Source organism: Calypte anna, chromosome 5A (assembly GCF_003957555.1).
Source record: "Calypte anna isolate BGI_N300 chromosome 5A, bCalAnn1_v1.p, whole genome shotgun sequence".
Lineage (NCBI taxonomy): Eukaryota > Metazoa > Chordata > Aves > Apodiformes > Trochilidae > Calypte > Calypte anna.
The window spans coordinates 6989746-7010072 of NC_044251.1; the positions used below are offsets into that span (position 1 = coordinate 6989746).

General features: G+C 45.5%; 1 protein-coding gene and 1 long non-coding RNA gene across 7 annotated transcripts in view; one reads left to right on the top strand and one right to left on the bottom strand.

The window, feature by feature from the left end:
- LOC103532504 (low-density lipoprotein receptor-related protein 4) overlaps positions 1-16302 on the top strand; it is an 84478-nt gene extending 68176 nt beyond the window's left edge. For 3 of the 4 annotated variants that reach the window (XM_030452121.1, XM_030452122.1, XM_030452123.1), the window contains exons 17-38: positions 548-756; positions 1385-1466; positions 2098-2203; positions 3154-3355; positions 3661-3850; positions 4083-4214; positions 4843-4983; positions 5561-5647; positions 5860-6031; positions 6111-6273; positions 6507-6732; positions 8132-8435; positions 8770-8988; positions 10105-10239; positions 10444-10552; positions 10853-10997; positions 11520-11633; positions 11911-12034; positions 12847-12914; positions 13523-13610; positions 14073-14214; positions 15784-16302. In XM_030452121.1, the coding sequence (XP_030307981.1) occupies positions 548-756; positions 1385-1466; positions 2098-2203; positions 3154-3355; positions 3661-3850; positions 4083-4214; positions 4843-4983; positions 5561-5647; positions 5860-6031; positions 6111-6273; positions 6507-6732; positions 8132-8435; positions 8770-8988; positions 10105-10239; positions 10444-10552; positions 10853-10997; positions 11520-11633; positions 11911-12034; positions 12847-12914; positions 13523-13610; positions 14073-14214; positions 15784-16119 (3494 nt within the window). In that variant the 3' untranslated portion in view covers positions 16120-16302. Of the gene's footprint in view, positions 1-547; positions 757-1384; positions 1467-2097; positions 2204-3153; positions 3356-3660; positions 3851-4082; positions 4215-4842; positions 4984-5560; positions 5648-5859; positions 6032-6110; positions 6274-6506; positions 6733-8131; positions 8436-8769; positions 8989-10104; positions 10240-10443; positions 10553-10852; positions 10998-11519; positions 11634-11910; positions 12035-12846; positions 12915-13522; positions 13611-14072; positions 14215-14772; positions 14842-15783 lie in introns of all 4 variants that reach the window. The other variant, XM_030452124.1, reaches the window with a different exon arrangement.
- Positions 9419-20213, bottom strand: LOC115598447. 3 transcript variants are annotated; one of them, XR_003987663.1, is made up of 4 exons: positions 20150-20213; positions 18449-18562; positions 17128-17227; positions 9419-9448 (listed from the first exon to the last, which is right to left on the bottom strand). It is a non-coding gene; the product is annotated as an uncharacterized LOC115598447 (long non-coding RNA). The 3 variants fall into 3 exon arrangements; XR_003987661.1 differs by lacking the exon at positions 9419-9448 and adding an exon at positions 16612-16679; XR_003987662.1 differs by lacking the exons at positions 9419-9448; positions 17128-17227 and having other exon boundaries at positions 18435-18562.
- Positions 20214-20327: the final 114 nt, after the last annotated feature.

The following is a 20327-nucleotide window of genomic DNA, read 5'->3' on the forward strand; positions in this document are numbered from 1 at the left end:
GGATGCTTCACCTTTTTGATGCATTCCCATTGTCCTTACTAGGCTTGATGGATGGGGATACAGGGAAGCTCAATCCTTGGATCCTTGTTTCAGGGCTGCTGGTGGTGCCATGCTACCTGTCACAGCTGTCCCTGAAAATCCCATAGGAGCTGTGTCAGTGATGAACAAAAATTTCAGTCGTCTTGATTGCCATAGTTTTCTTGGTTTGCAACCATGTAGAAGAATTAGGCCAACTATCTCCTAGATTCTCAAGAGCTATTCTTAAATAGCTACTTGATTTGGAGGGAGGTCTACTCCATTCTTTGAAGAAGGTGGTTGGCTGTGTTCCCTCAGCATAGGTTACCCCCAGAACACAACTCACTCCTACTGTCCCCACCTGCCCACCCCCCCATCTGGTATTTTGCTACCAGTAAAATCCCAGGCTGTGACCTGCCAATGAGAGGTGATGTAAGTGGCTAAGGTTGGCTATAGCAGGGAATTGTGTGTGTCTGTTGCTGTCTTGTTGAACTTAGAGAAATTAAAAGAAGACCTTTCGACCTTTGATCAGGTCTTGACAAGTTCCTGCTTTTTGCCCGAAGGATGGACATCCGTCGGATCAGCTTTGACACTGATGACCTTTCAGATGATGTCATCCCCCTCGCTGACGTTCGCAGCGCTGTGGCTCTAGACTGGGACTCAAAGGATGATTATGTCTACTGGACAGATGTTAGCACTGACTCAATCAGCCGAGCAAAATGGGATGGATCAAGCCAGGAGGTACAGTGTGAACTCTGTGTGGAGGTTGTCTGGCCAGGAGACTCCTTGGGTATCAGATTTGAAGTCATTGGGATCCCCTGTCCTTTTAAGGAGCTGCAGTTTGTGGTGAATTTATTGTTTATTAGTCTGACCGATTCTGGCTCAGAAGAGCCCGGAGACTACTGAACACTTTATATACAAATTCAGTGTAATTTTCTGCTTGTATACAAGCCTTGAACTGGGACAAAAAGCACGTTGATTTGTAAGCTATCATCAATTACCTTCTTGTAGCCCTAGCATCTGAAAGGAAGTATTACATCCTCTGTCATGTACTACATTTGGAAGACGAGCCACACTCCTTGGGAATGCTTTTTTTGCACATGCCCTTAGGCTAATGTTGTCATAAATAAGGGGAACAAAGCTTGAGGTTTGTAGTCGCAGTTTGAACAGATCTGAAAAATAGATGTTTCTCCAAATGGAAGAATTCTTTGAACTTTGAAGTCCTTAATGTTCTCTCTCATATGGCATAGTTCTGCTTAGGCTTTTACCTTTTGAAAGTTAACATTGATTGTGAACAAGTAGTGAATTCGAGTGCTTTTTCTCCAAGGTCTAATCTCACTAAGGCTTTTTTCTTTTTGTTTTTATTAAGGTTGTGGTGGACACCAGCTTGGAAAGTCCAGCTGGACTGGCAATTGACTGGGTCACCAACAAGCTATACTGGACTGATGCAGGTACTGGGATCCTTTGCTTTACATAAGCTTCTGTCTTCCTTATGAGTAATGAAACAGAAAAGCAGCTAGGTAGTTCTGTCTGTCTCATTCCAGATTTGCCTGTTTCTGTCTAGCAAAAAGGGGAGTTTCATCTCATGTTCTTCTAACAAAATAGCAATGGAGATGAATCCTTACTTTAATTCTCTTTGTAGTATCCTCGCTACTAATTCTGCAGAGAGGTTTTGGTCAAGTCAAGCACTGCTCCTGTCCCTCTGCAGAACTTGTGATTGTGTATGTTGATGTATCTCCCAGCAGTGTATCTTGGGGTGCAGCAGGTTTTATTTGGAAGATGTACCTTACTGGAGAGGCAGTTCTTTTCTAGCTGATCTCTCATGCTTGTATGGATACCATGGGGTCTTATGAAAGAGCTGGTTCACAAATATACAGGATTCTGCATCAGTGACAGCCACAGGGGTGACTTGAGATCTAAGGGAAGGTGATGCTTTGGATCACATTTCTTACCTGTCTTCCAGATGTGAACAGAAATGGGTGGGGGGGAAGAATGCATTGTTGTATGGATGTTTTCTGCCTTAGCTCTTGCTGTTCCAGAGGTCTTTGATCTCTCTCTCATTCTCTTTCTTGACTTTTGTAGGAACAGATCGGATAGAGGTCTCCAACACAGATGGGACCATGAGAACTGTTCTAATCTGGGAGAACCTGGACAGACCTAGAGATATTGTGGTGGACCCTGTTGGAGGGTGAGAGATTCTTTCCTCTGGGATGACATGGCAATTCTTGCATATCTAACAACGTTTGGGTTCTTTGGTTTTGTGCAGTCATCTTTCTCTCTGGTGGCATTGTTTTATGTCCTGCCAAAGTCTGAAATTAGACACCTGATTTTGGATGCCAGTGGAACAAGATAATTGCCTGCTGTGCTGTAGAGCTTGCAGGAGCTGGCTGGTGTTTTTGTTTAGTTATTATATCCTGAGGATAAACAAAGGTGTGATACAAAAATACTGAGAATGAGGCTGTCTAGACCTTTTCTGTTTCTTAATTTCACATCACTGTTGAATTTTCACTCAATCTCTCTGCTTATCAACTGGAGTTCAGTCAGAAGGATTTCCTCAGGTAAATTACTGCTGATCTCAAGCAAGCTGTAACATTAGTGGCATTTTGGCTTCAAAGCACTGAGTGTGAATCATCAGCTGTGCTATGAAAAGCAGGAACAGAAAAGAAGTATTTCAGTAATGGATTTTGCTTTTGAATCATAAGGCCTTTTGGTGCTGCAGATATGTTGGGTAGGAAAGAGCTTGCCAGCCATTGCTTTAGAAGCACTAAAGGTCTTGAATAAAAGTGTGATCTGCTTTCCTTAAGTGGGTTACTGGAAGATCAATGCAGCTAGAGTAAAAAGGCCAGTGGTGGAGGCTGGTAAATAATTTTAAAATTAATGTTTAATTAATTAATTAGGTTAATTTTTAGGCTTTAAACTATTATCTTGAACTTTTGCCTCCGTGTTGCAGTTAGTCCAGGCTGTGGACAGTAGAAGGTATATACATTTGAGTATAATCTTAGGAACCCAAGTCTAGACATGACTACAGTATAAGCCTAATGATGCTTTCTGCTAGGGCCTGAAGGCACCAGGCTCATTTGCTTCTCTGTGACACCAGAAGGATTGCAGGCATTGACTTGTGTCTGGGCTTGTGTTCAGGTTCATGTACTGGACTGACTGGGGAGCCAGCCCCAAAATTGAGCGTGCTGGTATGGATGCTTCCAACCGCTTGGTGATCATTTCCTCCAACCTGACCTGGCCTAATGGCTTGGCCATTGACTACGAGTCACAGCGCCTCTACTGGGCAGATGCAGGCATGAAGACCATCGAGTATGCCAGCCTGGATGGAAGCAACAGGAAGGTAAGGAAGCTATCTCTGAAGAGAGGCAGCCTGAGCACAGACTGCTGATGGCCCCTGCCTTTTTTGCCAGTTGAGAGTGAAACCCCCAAACCAAGACATGCTGAGCTCCCTTTCCAGAAGAGCTCCCTTTCATTTGCAAACTGTGTGTGAGGGAGCCTCCTTTTGAGGGCTGATGTTGCCCTATCACTCTCCTTTTTCTGTGACTGTACATCATGACGTTGAGAGTGGGAAAGGGAAGGCTCTTCCCCTTTGTGACTTTTTAATAATGTTTTCTGGGGGGGGGGGGCTTGGGCTAATCTGACCAGGTGCTGATTGGGAGCAATCTGCCTCACCCCTTTGGGCTTACTCTTTATGGTGAGAGAATCTACTGGACAGACTGGCAGGCCAAAAGCATCCAGAGTGCAGATAGAAGGACTGGGCAGGCTCGGGAAACACTGCAGGACAATCTGGAGAATCTCATGGATATTCATGTTTTTCACCGGCACAGACCACCAGGTACAGAACTTGCCCCAAGCCACATGGAGCTGAGAGCTTGCTCAGGCTCTGGTATGTGGCACAGCTCTCCTGACTGTCAGCCCTCAATGCCTTCAGTCTCTGGGGGGAATATGAAGCATGAGAATAACTCTCAGCCTGGTGTTTAAGGGCATTCTAGAGGGTATTTCTGTAGATGTTGCACCCCTTTTTGTGCCTGTGCTACTGCCTTATCTTCTCATCTTCTTTCCTGTAGTACATACAGCCTGTGAAGTTAACAACGGAGGTTGCAGTCACCTGTGCCTTTTGGCACCTCTTCCAAAAGGTTACAGCTGTACCTGCCCTACTGGGATCAACCTACAATCTGATGGCAAGACCTGCTCCCCTGGTGAGCCCTCTCTGTAGGATTCTCATTGTGGTTTTGTATTGCAGGGATGTTTTGCTCCTGCCTTGTGAGAAAACAAGTTTCACTTTTATGTGCTTTTCTGCTTTACCTCTTCACAATCCCATTTGATGCCTCTGCCTTCAATTTGAGTGGGGATAACTATGAGGAGACTTGCTGGTAATTGGATTGGTGCAGAAGAATTTTTCTTGAGGTTATGTTGGGCAGCTAAACCAGATGTCATGTTTTTCCCCATACTTCTCTGGCCTAATCTTGAGGCAGATTCTTTTTTAAATATGAGGTGCTGTATTCTTTAATAGGTCTGAACACACTCCTTCCATGAACTCTCTTTCTGAGGACTGTGGAATGCAGCTTCAGCTGTTACACATCCACTCTTTCTCTGCAGCAGGAAAAGCTGACTACTAGCTCCTATTTCCTGCACATATTAGCAGAAGTAACTCTTACATGAGTGCAGTCCTTTTTTGAGCTTGGATGTAAAGAACCATCCAGTAATGCTCAGTAAAGATTTTGTACCCAGACTTTCCCTTTTCTACTGGAATGGGTATCACCTCTAGAATGTTCAATAAATGATGACTCAATTTCTTCCTTGCTGTCCATTTTCCACTCTTTGCAGGAATGACCAGCTTTCTGGTCTTTGCCAGAAGGACTGACATCCGGATGGTCTCTCTGGATATTCCCTACTTTGCAGATGTTGTTGTTTCAGTCAATGTCACCATGAAGAATACCATTGCAATTGGAGTGGATCCTCGTGAAGGTCTGAACTTCTTCATGTCTGTTTGAAAGGCAGCAAGTGACTTTGTACCTAACTGTCTGAGTAAAGACACTTAAGCACAGATCTTACTCTAGGTTGTGAATTGGGGTAGTGTTGTTTTGTTTTTTTTCAAGTGACTGCTGCAGTCAGGAAAGGAATGTCCTTATAGGAAAACAGAGAAGCCTGATCTATGTAGAAGAGCTGGCTGGTATATTGAGTGAGGGCCCTGCATATTTTGGATTTAAGAAAGCTTTCCTCCTGCTGAAACCATTTACAGCAGTAATGTCAAGGCTCTGGTTGTTCATGTAAGCTAAACCTCTAAGGCTGTTTGGTTCATAGAATCATGGAATGGTTTAGGTTGGAAGGGAACCTTCAAGGATCCCCCTTGCATGGGCAGGGACACCTCTCCCTAGATCAGATTACTTCAAGCTCCATCCAACCCAGCCTTGAACATTTCCAGGGATGGGAACCTCCACAGCCTCTCTGGGCAACCTGTTTTTTGTTTGTTTGTTTGTTTTCTTTTTTTAATTTTGATTTAGTTGTGGGTGTTTAAAAAGTTTGTCTTTCTTCTTCTCCACAGGAAAGGTTTACTGGTCAGACAGCACACTAAGGAAAATCAGCCGTGCTGCTCTTGATGGCTCACAATTTGAGGACATCATCACCACAGGTAAGAGAGATTCTGGCCTGGGAGACTCTTGCCTCCATGCTGTATAAAAAGAGATTCCCTGATACCCTGATAGAAAAATATTTGCATTTTCAGTGGAAAGGGGAAAACAAAGTCTAAAGCAACTACCTGCTGAGGTGCATGAAAGAATACTGGGATTTCACCACTGAGCTGGGAGGTTGAGCAGTGACCAAAACATCCTTCTATTCTCTCAGGTCTGATGACTACAGATGGGCTGGCTGTGGATGCTATTGGCAGGAAGATATATTGGACAGATACAGGAACAAACAGAATTGAAGTGGGCAACCTCGATGGCTCCATGAGGAAAGTCTTGGTCTGGCAGAACCTGGACAGCCCTCGAGCAATAGCTTTGTACCATGAGATGGGGTTAGTGTTGGTAGGAGGCTATCTTGGGATTAGAGCAGGACTGATGAGCTCTGTGTAATGCTTGTTGGCTTTTCCCCAGGTATATGTACTGGACAGACTGGGGTGAGCATGCCAAGCTGGAACGCTCTGGGATGGATGGCTCTGGACGTGTGATGTTGATCAGCAACAACCTGGGCTGGCCTAATGGACTAGCAGTGGATAAAGCTGGGTCCCAGCTGCTCTGGGCTGATGCACACACTGAGGTCTGTTCTTCAGCACTATTTTGGGGCTTTGGTAGCATAGAGACTGTTTTGAAGCTGTTGAGCAAAGTAGCAGAAGAGCAAGGGGAACATAAGCTTTTCTGAGAGTATGGGCTACAGGGAGGGTGGACTTGAATACAGCACTTGCTTAGGCTCTGTTTCCCACTTGATACAGCAATTGCTAGCAAGAGGATCAATGTTTGGAATATGGGGCTGATGTTTACTGATTTTTTCAGAGGATTGAGGCTGCAGATCTCAATGGTGCCAATCGCCACACGCTGCTGTCTCCAGTGCAACATCCCTATGGCCTCACTCTGCTGGATTCCTACATCTACTGGACTGACTGGCAGACTCGCAGCATTCACAGGGCTGATAAGGACACTGGTGCCAATGTCATTTTGGTGAGGGCAAACCTCCCTGGCCTCATGGACATTCAAGCTGTTGACAGGGCACGGCCCCTAGGTGAGTTGTCAGCAGGTTTCTCTGGTGAATAGGGCAACTCTTCAGAGCTGTCACTGAGGGGGGTCCTTTGGTGTAAAGCATGAGTGATAGAGTAGCTTCTCAAAATTAACTTTCCTTCTTCCCTCTTGTTTTTCCACTTCAGTCTGTTTATCCAGCCCCATGGGTTTGATGTTAATTTATTACTGCATGTATTGGGACCCCCTTCCTATACTGGTTTGCGCTGACAACCTAATTTTCACAAACAGCATTGACACTTTCTTAGCAGTACTGAGTCATGCCCTGTAAGGCTTCACTAGAGTCTAACAGCATTGGACAGTTTCCTTTTTTTTTTTTTTTTAACTCCAAAAGGCACAAATTCCTTTTAAGCTAGTTGCTGAAACCTTATTTCAAGTTCTAGTAATTTTTTTCCCCAGCCACTGCAAACTTCTTCTTCCTGTCTGCCTCTTCTGCCACTTTGCACTACAAAATCTGGTACTTTAGTTGCTTTTAATATATCAGACTCTCCAACTATTTGGTGCCAGAATCAGAGTCCTTATGTTACTCTGTGGGAAACTAATAGCAGCCCATCTTACCTCCTTGCTCTTCAGTGGGAATTACTGCTTTGCCCTATGGCTTTACTTTGCTGAAATTTCCTCCATATGTACTTCCACAGATAACTGCGCTGCTTCTCCAGTGGGTGGTAACAGTAGAACATCAGTCTTGACAATATAGCTTTACAATGTAATTTAATGCTAACCAAAACTCTAGCCCTCATACCCCCTCTGTCTTTTTCCCACTCCCTACACCTGTCTTCTGGGCTTACCCCTTCCTAGTAAACCTATGCTGGGTTGTTGTGGTTTTTTTAAATTAAAATTAACAAACAAACAAAAACCTAAAAAAATGTTTAAATTACCCTAATATGTCAGGCATTTTCTGCAGGCTCCTCCGAGGCCTTTGTTTACTTGCCAGTGTGTGCAGTTGAAATAGCAGCTTCTTTGTCAGCCTGGCCTCTGGTGCTTTTTCACTCTGCTTCCCCACAGGGTTGGATCTTTCTGTCAGCATTACCATTTGCAGCAACATTAAAGCTAAACTGCAGTTTGTGTGAATGAAATAGCATTTGGCTGTTGCTTTTTCCATGGGAAAACTATACTTAGCAAAGAATGCTGGTCAAGTTTTAGCTCCTGGTGCTCCTCCTTCTTTTGTGCCTTCCTTTTCTCCTTGTCCAACCATGCCCATATCCACCGGGAATCTTGGAGGGAAGGGAGGAGATCTCTGCATGAAGAGCTGTAGATTTCCAGCAAGGCTGAATTGGTGAGGGTGAACTCAGCTGCCAGCAAGTTGTCCATGTGTGTAGCCTTCAAAAGAAAGCTTTGGTCTGTGGGTTCAAACACACTGAAACTACACTTACCCTTTTCTAAAGGCTTCAATAAATGCGGAGTTCGTAACGGTGGCTGCTCCCACCTCTGCTTGCCTCACCCGACTGGCTACTCCTGTGCCTGCCCCACTGGCATCCAGCTGAAGAGGGATGAGCAGACATGTGACTCTTCTCCAGAAACCTACCTCCTGTTCTCCAGCCGTGCTTCCATCCGTCGTATCTCTCTGGACACCAGTGACCACACAGATGTCCACATACCTGTTCCCGAGCTAAACAATGTGATTTCTCTGGACTATGATAGTGTGGATGGCAAGGTTTACTACACAGATGTGTTTCTTGATGTCATCAGGTGGGTGCCAGTCATCTGCTTGGACAGTGCCTACATCACCTCACTGCCTGTGCTGGTTGTAACACAGTGAGCTGTGCAGCTTGCCAGTAAGTTGGGGAGACTGAGATGCTGGCAAGACACCACTGCTTATACCTTGTCTTGGGTACAGCACCATGTGTATCACTGAACTGAATGCTGAGGGTGTGTTTAACCTACTGGAGACTGTGGGGAAAAGGGCATTAGGGAGGCAGCAGTATGAAGTGGCTCTGTGCTTGATGGGATCACGCATGGGGAGTTGAAGGCTTTGTGGGAGCTACGTGTTTCTCACTGCCATTTGTCACTGTTTTCCATCCAGGCGGTCTGATCTGAATGGCAGCAACATGGAGACTGTTATAGGTCAGGGTCTGAAGACTACAGATGGCTTGGCAGTGGATTGGGTTGCCAGGAACCTCTACTGGACAGACACAGGACGCAATACCATCGAGGTAGCAAGACTGGATGGAAGCTCCAGGAAAGTGCTGATCAATAACAGCCTGGATGAGCCCCGAGCCATTGCTGTCTTTCCCAAGAAGGGGTAGGTATTGGGGTATTGGTGGGTGTCAGGGTTTAACACTGGCCTGGCAATTAAACCAAGTGACAGATGCTCTCTATTAATCTCTCTCTCCTCCTTGATAAAGAGAGAGAAAAAGGGAGAGAGACTTATGGGCTGGAAACTAAACTACACAACTTTAATGAAACAGTAATGATAAATAGGAAAAATTACTAAATATATACAAATATACAGGAAAATGGATACCACATTCCTCCCCCCTTTCCCCCAGTAACTCTCACGTCACCACCGAGGCTGCAGGGCAGCCCTGGGAAAGTCCAGGCTGGAATACTGGGGCCAGCAGCAGTTGGGATCAGGAGGCAGGAACACACAGATTCAGGCTGGGATGGATCAGGAGCACAGGCAGAGGAATGGATGGAATCCTTCCAGGATGTCGGGTGAAGGAAGGGAAGCAGGAAAGGCAGGAAGGGCAGGCAGCTGGAAACTGGAAGCAGGAAATCTGGCTTGGGCCTTGTGATCCCTCAAATTTATCCTGAGTATGAGGTGTATGGGATGGAATACTCTGGTCAGTTCTGGCATCTCTCTTGTCCGTTCCTCCCCAAAGGAGGCTGCAGGTGGGACCTCTTTATTCCTTCTGGAGGGTAAAATGTTCCTCAGAGCTGAGCAGTGCCCTTGGCTCTGCACACCAGTCTCTAGCAGTAACTATAAACATCGAGTGTTATCAGTCCTAGGAGCAGACACTGCCTGAGAAACTTGCTGTTAATTTCAGCAAGTGCAGCTACTTACAAGAGACTGAGCTAAAAGCAAAAGACAGAAAATCACCCTTATCCTGGCCCAAACCAGGACAGTGGGGCAAGGAGAAGAGTTGTGCAGAGAGGGATTGGAAGAGAAGGTTGTGGGTAGAAGAAGGGATGTGCTGTGTGTATCTGCAGGTACCAGCAAGGGGCTGGTTCTGAGTGACAGGGATAAACAGGCAGACAGTGAACTTGGAGGTTGGGCAGATATATGGGAGAAGCAAGCTTGTAGACCACATGATCTTTTTTGAACCTGAAGAATCTGGAAGTTTAATTCACAACTAAAACTTCCATTAGACTTACTGAAATATTTTTTTCTTCTCATACTTGCCTTTTACCTCTTCAGGTACCTCTTCTGGACAGATTGGGGCCACATTGCTAAGATTGAACGGGCAAACTTGGATGGCTCTGAGCGTAAAATCCTGATTAATACTGACCTAGGATGGCCCAATGGCTTGACTTTGGATTATGACACGAGGAGGTCAGAGATTTTTCTTACAGTTACATAGGGTTAAGGGACATAATGAACTTTTATCCTTAGCTTGGTTTATTGGAGTAGCATTGTGGGATTGGGTTGGCTTTTTTTCTCTTTTTTTTTTTGTCTGATCCATCTTGGCTCATGAATGACTTCAAAGTAAAGAAGTACTGTGTAGATGGAAGCTCACCTCTTTGCCTGTTCTTCCAGGATTTACTGGGTGGATGCACATCTTGATCGAATAGAGAGCTGTGATCTCAATGGAAAGCTACGGCAAGTGTTGGTCAGCCAGGTGTCACATCCCTTTGCTCTGACACAGGTAAGATTATTATTTTGCTGCCACTGTTCTCCTTGGTGTCTTGTTGAGTTTGGAGAGTGGAGCTTGGGGGCAGGAAAGTGTTATAGTCTGGGGAAACCAAGGCAGCTGAGCTCCTCTGTGTACCTAACAAAGGAAGTTTTTCTTAACTCCTGTGAGGTGAAGACAGTCATGTTCTTTATTATAGGAGGGGAAGCAGTTGAAAAGGTGTTTGTCTGAGGCCTTCTGCCATCAGGATGTGTTTTTGATGGGCATCTTTTGTCTGTGCAGCTAAATATGCTAATGACTGATTTTTCTGAGCAGCAGGACAGGTGGATATATTGGACTGACTGGCAAACCAAATCTATCCAGAGAGTGGACAAATACTCTGGTCGGAACAAAGAGACAATCCTAGCCAATGTTGAAGGACTGATGGATATCATTGTGGTTTCCCCTCAGAGACAGACAGGTAAATAGTTGGACCTTGATCCAGACAAATTCTATCTGCAGACAAAAAAGAACTCTGGAGCTACAGTGCTACTGTAGATGTGAAGTGATGTTGGCATCCTTTCTTGTATTCACTGTTCATGCATCTTCCCAGGACACATTTCTTGCCTGCCTGTGATGTTTCAGTCAAGTACACCTTAAGGGTGTTCTGTTACAGCTTTGATTAGCAAATGTCAGTTTCTATGCTGTTCAGCTGATATTTTTTGAAAACAGAATGTTAGCTTTTTGTTTTTCAGTCTTTGCAACTGTGTTGACTGGGCTCCTCTCTAAAAATTTCCAGTGCTTTCCTTTCAATACTGCCCTAATCCTACCAGTATCTGGCTGTTGTCATCACAGATGCAGTCAAATGAAGGGCATGGATCAGGGTGTAGTAAGTTGCTGGATTTCTAGGAACGATTATTGGCTGAGCTAGAAAGAAGGTTGTTGCTCTTAGCTCCTACCTGGTAATCTGCAACACATTTAGAAAACTGCTTGTTCCCTCCAGGTACTAATGCTTGTGGAGTGAACAATGGAGGCTGCACTCACCTCTGCTTTGCCAGGGCTTCTGACTTTGTCTGCGCGTGTCCAGATGAACCAGATGGGCGTCCCTGTTCTACTGGTGAGTTTGCTGAGTGTCACTTGGGTAGTAACTCCCCCTGCCACTACTTATGCAGTGGCAACCAGCACATCTGGAGCTCTCCACTGTATAAAACCTCATGCAGAGTCATATACTGGAAGTGAGGCGGGTGTGAGCCTTCTTCTGTGCTGGCTGGGTTTGAGATGGAAGAGCTTCTCATACAGAACACTTCAGAACCTTTTATAGCTTACCAGACTTGTTCATCTGTCTCATAAAGTTGGCGTCCTGCTTGTTTATTTTGTTCTTTGTTTTTTTCTAGATCCTGGTGTGGTACCCCCTGGTCCTGAACCTACTAGAGTAAGTGAGAGAAGTCAGACACCACCTGGCAGAGTGGGTACCTCAACAGCGAAACCTCTCACATCTCTGGAAGCAGTGGAAGGAAAGTAAGTGTTCTTGTTCTCTTGGAATTGGGGTGTGAAAATCACAGCTTGTGCAAGGTGCAGCATGCAAGCCCCCTCTGGTTGACATCATCCAAATGTACCCCTCCCTGGCCAAGAGGCTGTTGCTTTAATTCACTGAGGCATCTCAGACATGACTTGGACATCTGAGGAAGTGGTTCTGCCCTTGCCTCAAAGGGATAGCTAGTTTGGGGCAGATCAGAACCTTTGCAGCTCTAACATTTAAATTACAATGCAGGTAGTTAAGAGACTTTTTTTCTGCTAATTCCTTACAACCTGCTATTCCTACTGCCCAGGAAAAAACTATGTTCTGTAATAAATATAGCTGGGTTATTTACAAGGCAGAACTTGCACTTTGTTGAATATGATGTATTGGACAAAGATCTTTGTGCTGACTGTGGGTTGTTCTGATTTTTGATTCAGCATCAATGCTGTGTACTGATAGATAGGCATATGTGTGTACCTGAGAAGTGAATCTGGAATGACTCAGGTACAAATATATAGCAGACCTATATTTGATGTGTCCCCACACAAAGGTTTATATATATGTATATAGTCCTCTCCTCCAGATACAGAAAGATATTGAAGAAGAGGTTGTGTTGGGTTAAATTGGTAGGGTTGATCTTCAGAGGTCCCTTCCAAACCCTGACAGTCTGTGATTTGTGAAGAGAAAAGAAGGCTACTGTTGAACTGGGAAATGGAAGGGATATCAGTGGTAGCTCATCCCACCCTGTCTGTTGATACCTTTGATACTGCTGATACTACTTTGAGTAATTAACTGTCCTTCTGTCATTCAGCTGCTCTGACAAAGATGCCAGGAGAGGTCTGTGTACCCATTCCAATGAGGCAGTGTTGGCAACCATGGGTGAGTTCCTTTTCTTTAACTCTTCTCCACATGAGTTGTTCCTCCAGATGTGCCCAGGGAATTCCAGTCCATAGTGTTTGAAGCTCCAGTTTTTGAAACTCAAACCTGAATTACTCAAATGCCCTCTGAGCAGAGCAAAGTGTGTCATAAGGATGAACCTTAGTCATAGCCATTCATTAGCCCACATGGGGACTTGTCCAAGTGACACATTAGTTTGAAAAAATAGCTCTGTTTTCTTTCATCCCGTGTCTCATCCTTTGGGCTCTTCCCATTAATGATACTCTTCTTCACCATTCCCTTTGTGTTTAGTTGAGGATGATTGAGTAGGGTAATTGCTCCCCACTGCAAGCTCTCAGCAAGGGGGTCTGACTCACTCTTATCCAACCCATTACAAGTATCTTGATGCTCCTTGGTTTGCTGGGGCCTGGGTGGGAGGAGTGGTCATCATATGTTGGGTTTAATTTGAAGCCAAACAAAACCCTGTGATAAACCTTGGTGTGCTGACACTTTACATACTCCTGTGAAACCTGTGTATTGGGTATTACACCAAGGTCAGTATTATCCAGTGGAAGAAGAGTGCATTAATTACCTTTGCTGTTCACTTTCAGGAGAAGGACTGCATGTCAGCTACATTATTGGAGGTCTTCTTAGCGTATTGTTTATTTTGCTGCTTACTGCTGCTTTAATTATATATAGGTAAGTGATTTTTTCTTTCCCCTCTCCTGGTCAGTAGTGAAAATCTAGGTTTGTAGAAGAAAGCTCCTGAAAGCACTTTATCTTTCTTTACTGTCACTTAACAATCCCTTTGTTCTCCATTAAAAGCACTGTTTGATGACTAATTGCAAAGTTTGAGTTCTGTGCCTTTGGAGTATTGAGCATGCAAGTCTACTATTGGAAGCCTTATTGACAACATTTTCTGTAGGGTTTATGAGTTATGGACAGAAATCTGAGATAGTTCATGTCTCAGTACCTGTGTGAGCTCATGTGCTTTCTGCCAGCAAACTTCACCAGTTCCTGCCAGTATAACTTTTATGGTGGCAGTGCTTTGTACTGGTAGTTGAACAGCCAGGTGAAGGCAGCATTCTGGGGGTCAGTGAAGATTGCTGGAGTTTTCTGCAGCAGAGCCTTGTGTCTTTTCTGACAATTCTCTCTCTTTAGGCATAGTAAATCCAAGTTCACAGACCCTGCCTTGGGCAACCTCACCTACAGTAACCCCTCATACCGAACATCTACCCAGGAGGTGAAGATAGAAGCAGTTCCCAAACCAGCCATGTACAACCAGTTGTGCTATAAGAAAGAGGTAAGAGCTGCTACTAAGCAGATGGGAGCCCAGTTCAAGCTGTTGTTAAGCATCACAGGTCTTATGTGAAAATCTTACAACTTGTCAGCATTTATTTCTAGTATATAGGAGGACAGGTTCCACTCAGACTCCTATGGAAATGAACTGGCAGCACTTCTTCCCCCGTGAGCTGGAGTGAATTAGACCTGTCTGTAGTGCTCTGCTTCTTTCCCTCTCCCACAGTGTCTTGTATTTCGTTTGCATTGGGTGCTGGCCCTCAAAGTGCAGGAGTCAAAGGGAATTGTCCTCTTTGGACATGCTCCTGGTTAGTGACTGTTGCACCAAGGTTGCTCTGGACAGTTTCCAAGGAAACCAGGCAGCTAGAAGGGGTTTGGGATCAGGAACCTGCATAGCTCCTGGCTCTGCACTGCCTGGAAGGGGTGGGATAGGGAGAGAACTGGAGCCCTTATCAAATGGGGCATTTGAAAGGCCCTGCAGAGGTCTGCTCTGTGGGCACTGGATGGAAAGGTTTAATATGATACCTTGCAGCACTTAGTTTCTCTTTTGTTTTCTCCTCAGAAGCTTTCTTATCACTCAGATAGCTTCTCGTCTTCCCTCTTCTGATTTCCGTTCACATCCTCACGTCAGGTATCACTGCTCTGTATGTTTGCTCCCACCTCCCTCACTCAAGCTCTGTTGTGTGGCTAAAGCACTGTCCCTTACTAATTGCTCTTTCTTGGTTTTTTTCCCCTGCTTTTATGTTCCTAAACCAGCTCTACTGTCTATCAGGAAAATATAGGCAATTTTCTATGACAGATCCTTTGGTCTTTGCTTTGGCTGCTCAATATTCAGTACGTGACATTTGGATAAAGTAATTTCTGTAGGAATATTTGGTAGATCTCTTAGTTCATCTAGCAGGGATCACAACAAGATTCATGCAGAGGAGAGTTTTCCTTGGCTTTGTTTTTCGAAGTTGCTATCCAGTAGATCTGGCAAACTTTGCTGCCATTTTAGCCCTATCTACTTACAGGTAAACCAGTGTTATTTATCTGGGAATCTAAATCATTTCCATTTTTCTCTTAATTCTGCTGCTCCTAGATATACCCAAGTATGTTTCTCCACACCTTCCACTCTTATGGTTAGATCAGATATTCTAATGCTCCTTATTTGTCAGTGAGTTAGATTCCACCTCTTTAATCTCAGTGTGGTCCCTTTAGCCTCTGTTCATTGTTGTTGTTTCCCTATGATCTCCTTCCCTGCTATCACTGTGAGACTTGGACTCAACAGTGGTATTCCTTCAGTGTTGCTCTTACTCCCTGGTGCTGGTGAACTAGAAAAGCCAGCTCATCCTCATTCCCCTTCTGTGATTTGAAGGCTCCTGGAGTTTGGAATGAGAGATTTTTCATTAAGGAGGATTCATCTGAGGGTGGTGAAGAATTGAAGGGAAACTTAGGATGGGTTCTGCCATTGTGACAGTCAGATCCAATGGCTTTTTGTCTGCTTCACTGTCTGTGTTCCAGCTCTGCTTTGCTCTCTGCTATGTTTTTCTGTTTTTTGGGGGTTTTTTTCATTCATCTTTCTGCTTCCTAGACTGGTCCTGACCACAGCTACACCAAGGAGAAGATCAAAATTGTGGAGGGGATATGCCTTTTATCCAGTGATGATTCTGAGTGGGATGACCTTAAGCAGATCCGGAGCTCCCGAGGAGGAATTCTCCGGGACCATGTCTGCATGAAGACAGACACAGTCTCCATCCAGGCCAGCTCTGGCTCACTGGATGACACCGAAACTGAGCAGCTGCTACAGGAAGAACAGTCTGAATGCAGCAGTGTTCACACAGCAGCAGCAACTCCTGAACGGTGTGGCTCACTCCCAGACACAGGCTGGAAACACCAACGCAAGCCCTCCACAGAGAGCGAGGTCTAAAGTAACACACACAACTTTGGAAATGCTCGTAGCCTCCCCAGCCTCTGCTCTGCACAAAACCAGACAGGACTCTGCCTGCTAGGCAAGGAGGGGCACAGAGACCAGCCTCTCCTGTGAGGGGCCCAGAGACTGTGCCTGCCTTTCAGCAAGGAGCTTGGACAGCTGTGCTTTGTGGTTGGAGAAGGGAGGGTGGGTGGGTTGGAACCCAGAGAGACCCTTTTGGCTCATTTTCACTGTCTGTGGTTTATTTATATGTTTCTTTTTCCTGAAAGCTGCCATATTAACTTCTGCAGTGACCCCTCCGGCCCGAATCTGGTTCAGATTCTGTGTTCTCTGTCAACCTGCAAGTCCTGTGCCATCTAGCTCACAGTCAATGCCCATGAACACAGCAGAGCTGCCTCATTACTGGCTCCTGGTCACAGAAGTTCCCCATGTCATTCCAGCACTGGCAGTACTCTTCAAGGCTTTGTGTTGAGGGGTCTCTGTCTTGAGAGAGAGGTCTTGGAATAGATGGGGTATACTTTGGGGCTCCAAGGGACAGTGACACAGCATCAGGTAACCTTTTAAGGGCATAAAGAGGGTAACCATAGTTGCTGTGATTCTCTTCACAAGAGCATCACTGCTTACTTTCCCATCTGCTTGTGAAAAACTTCAAGGAATGCTCAGATGGGAGCACTGCGTCTGTTGCTGGCAATGGACACTGCTCCTGTTCTCCCCTTTCCTGTTAAAACATGTTTTATACTCTGGAAAAACAAGAGGCAGCAAACAGCCCTTTCAGAACAGCTCCCTGTGGGGACTGGAGTCAGAGTGCTGTACTTGAGGGAAGAAGAGAATGGTTTTGTTCTTAGTGCTGCAGAGCTAATGGGAGGAAATGGAGCTCGGCGAGACCTAAAAATTCTGCTCTTGCCTTTGCATAACTGATACTTAAAAAAAGGAAATTTGCCAAGTCCCCACCAGTCCCAATTCTGCAAGGTCCTAATTGTTTTGGTCATAGGGACCATTGATTACCTTAGTGAGGGAGAAGAGAGAATTCCTAGGTCGAGTCTTTCCCAGAGGATTGCTCAGTGCTGACAGTTCAAAACTGTTTTATTACCAGAGCCCATTTGACCTAGAATAGGAGACAAAAATCAGGGAGGTGTAAGGGACATTTTAAAATAGTTGTTTATCAGATAGAATTGCACTTCAAGCTCTTCTGTTACCACTAAACAGTTCTCCTTGCAGAGTCATTTTTCCATCAGCTGCCCGAGCTTCAGTTGTTCTTGGTCCTTCAAGGCTTTTACCCCTAGAGGGTGTAATCTTACCCTTGCATTTACACCCCAGCAGCATCTGGACTGTCACCACATTTTCAGATTCTCTTGTCATCTCTTTGTTCAGAGGAAAAAAAAAAAAGATGGAGAAAACACCTCTTGATGCTTCTTCAGAAATTAAATTTACATTAAGCCTTCAAGTCACATGGATGCCATTATGGTAAAATATTAGGTGTTAGGCCAGATACTTGGAAGCAGAACTTTACAGTGAAGATTTTTCATGGCAAACTCTTGTAACCTCTTTATCTCCTGGGAAGAGGTCAATTACATTCCCACCCGTGGTATACAGAGAGCAAAGCATACATTCATACATTAAGGGTGTGGGGAGGGTGGATCTCCCCTGCCATGGTTTTCCAGCTGGTAAAAAAGAAAAAAAAAAAACAAACCCATCCTACTCTGCTCTAATCCTGTTGATATACTAACAGTCCTGCTACCCCTGAAAAACACAACAGTTGCCAGTGGGTTGGCTGTATTTTCTACAGCAGAAGCAGCTTTGCAGAAAGGGGAGGGTTACAGCTTTGATCTGGCTAGGTGGTTTGAAACCCTGTCCATAGCTGCACCACTGGGCTGACTGGTGTCTATTCCTGTGGAAAAGGAACTGGAGCTAAGGCTTGGAAATTTCCCTGTGTTTATGTTCCCTCCTCCCAGATTGATTTTTTTTTTTAATTAGATTCTTATTTAATTATTTATTTGATTGACTCCAGCCTGGGAATCATTGTTTTTGTTGGGCAGAGGCACTTTTGGATTGAGGTGTGGACTCGACTGGCAAATGAGAAAGGAGTGTGGATCACTGACATGGACCTTGCCTGTCCCAGCTGACTCATGCAGGGACAACACCAGAGGGCTCAAGCATAGGCAGAAGAATAGATTTGAACAGAAACCACGTGCAAGGGCAGGGGCATCAGAGCTGGGAGAGAGGGGGTGGATGGGGAGGGAGGCTTTGACTTCTAGGAGAGCGAGGTTTCTTTGGGGTTTTGGGTGGCTTTGTTTTGGTTTGGGGTTTTTTTGCCCCTTTAGCTTACGTGAGTGGGCACCAAAATCCTGAGGTGGGACAGGGGTGAAGGGAAACATCTGCCCAGACCTGTCACTTGAGGTTCAGTCAGCCTGTCAAAAATAATCACTCTCTGAGTTGCAAGCTGCAGGATGGAAAGGAAATCCCAGTCAGTCTTCTCAACAGCACACAGTGCTTGTCATCTCCACCTTGATAAATAACTCTGTTGCTTCTTAGGACCCTGTACACTCCAGCCTAACAACCACTCATAACAGCTCTCTGCCCCCTTGCTCAAATGCTTATGGTGAAAAGGAGTGACAAAACGTTCCACAGCCTCTCCTCTCTCAGTGGGGTGGGCAGAAATGAGTTTCTTTTTTGCTAGAGACAGACCTGGTGAGATGCTGCCTAGGTGGGTGTGTCATGGTGCCCCATTCAGGAGAAGACCCTTGTTGCACTTAGGATATTAAGAATGTAGAAAGGCCCCTGAGGGATGATCTCCTGAGCACTGATTTACTGTGTAAAAAGAAAAAAACCTCTCTCCTGTCTGTCCTGAGCTAATGTAAGTGATTTCCCTGTGTTCCTGTGTAATGGTTTTAACGTTACTCACTGGAGACATTGGACTTTCTGGAGTTATTTAACCACTGTGTTCAGTATTTTAGGGGTTGATGATAATTTAATATAAATTTAGCTTTTCTTAACCACTCTGCCTGGCTTTTGGTTGTGAATCACGTGTGTTATTTGAACTCCTCTTTGAAAGAGGAGTTCCCAGAACCGTTTGCTCAGAACCCCAACTTTGCTTCATGTGAGAGGAGCAAGAAGGTAGGAATGGATCTGGGTTCTGTTGATTTTTAACACATGATTTTTGTGTTGAGAGCCAAACATCCACAGTCACACACTTTTGTAAATTCCTGTGATAACTCTTACCCTGTCCCCACCCTTTTTTTCCTTTCTTGTTAACATTTGAACATGGGAATGGATGAAGATATTCCTCTTTTTGGAAAGTATTAGGACTATAGTGGAGTCAGGCCTCTGCCCAGTGGAAAATAAAACTGAAGAAAAGCTAAGGGGTTTTGCTCAAGATCACCTTACATTTTGTTTTTTTTAATCATAGAAAGTTTAAGTGTTGCAAAAGGCTGAATAATGAATGATACGTGCACTGATTACTGACTAGTGCAGAACTGGTGCTCATCTTGTAGCCAATTCTGCCCCTTTCTGATGAAAGCAGGACCAGAACAGTTTTAAGACATTTTGGCTTTATTCCTGCTCATTTCACTTAAAACACAGAAGTGCAGAAGCGATTTCACTGAGGTCATGCAAAAACAAAAATCACTTGTTAATCAAATCGATGGTGCTCACAGGGCGGGGTGGGGAAGAGATTACAAGATTAATTAGGGTTTTGACACCACTCTCTCGCCCCTTGCCTTCCCTTTTGACCACCCCTAGGACTTCCCCTTCGCTTTCTTCAGCTGAAGTGAAGAAACAAACACACAGAACCCCCAAACCACGGCTGCTCCTGGCACATCCACGCGTGGTATTAAAGGCGTCAGGAAATCCACGGCCCCACGCCTGGAGCTGGGGGGTTCCCACCCCCTGAGCGCACCCAGGGCCCCCCTATTCTCCTCCTCCCCCCTTTCCCGCCCTTCTCCTGGCACGGCCGCCGCTACCCCTACCCCTTCCTCGGCTTCCACCAGGGCCGGGCACCGGGGGCCCCGCCGCTCCCCACCCTCCTCACCGCGGACACGGCGACTGCTGCGGGTCCCGGCTGTGCCCCCTAGGTACCGCGGGCTCTTTCCCGGTACCGATGGAGCGAAGGGAAGGGGGGGGACAGGGGACAGGGAACACACACAGGGCCCTGCCCGCTGCCCCGGGAGCTGCCGGCGGCGGCCACCGGGAAGCGCGGGGCCCGGGTC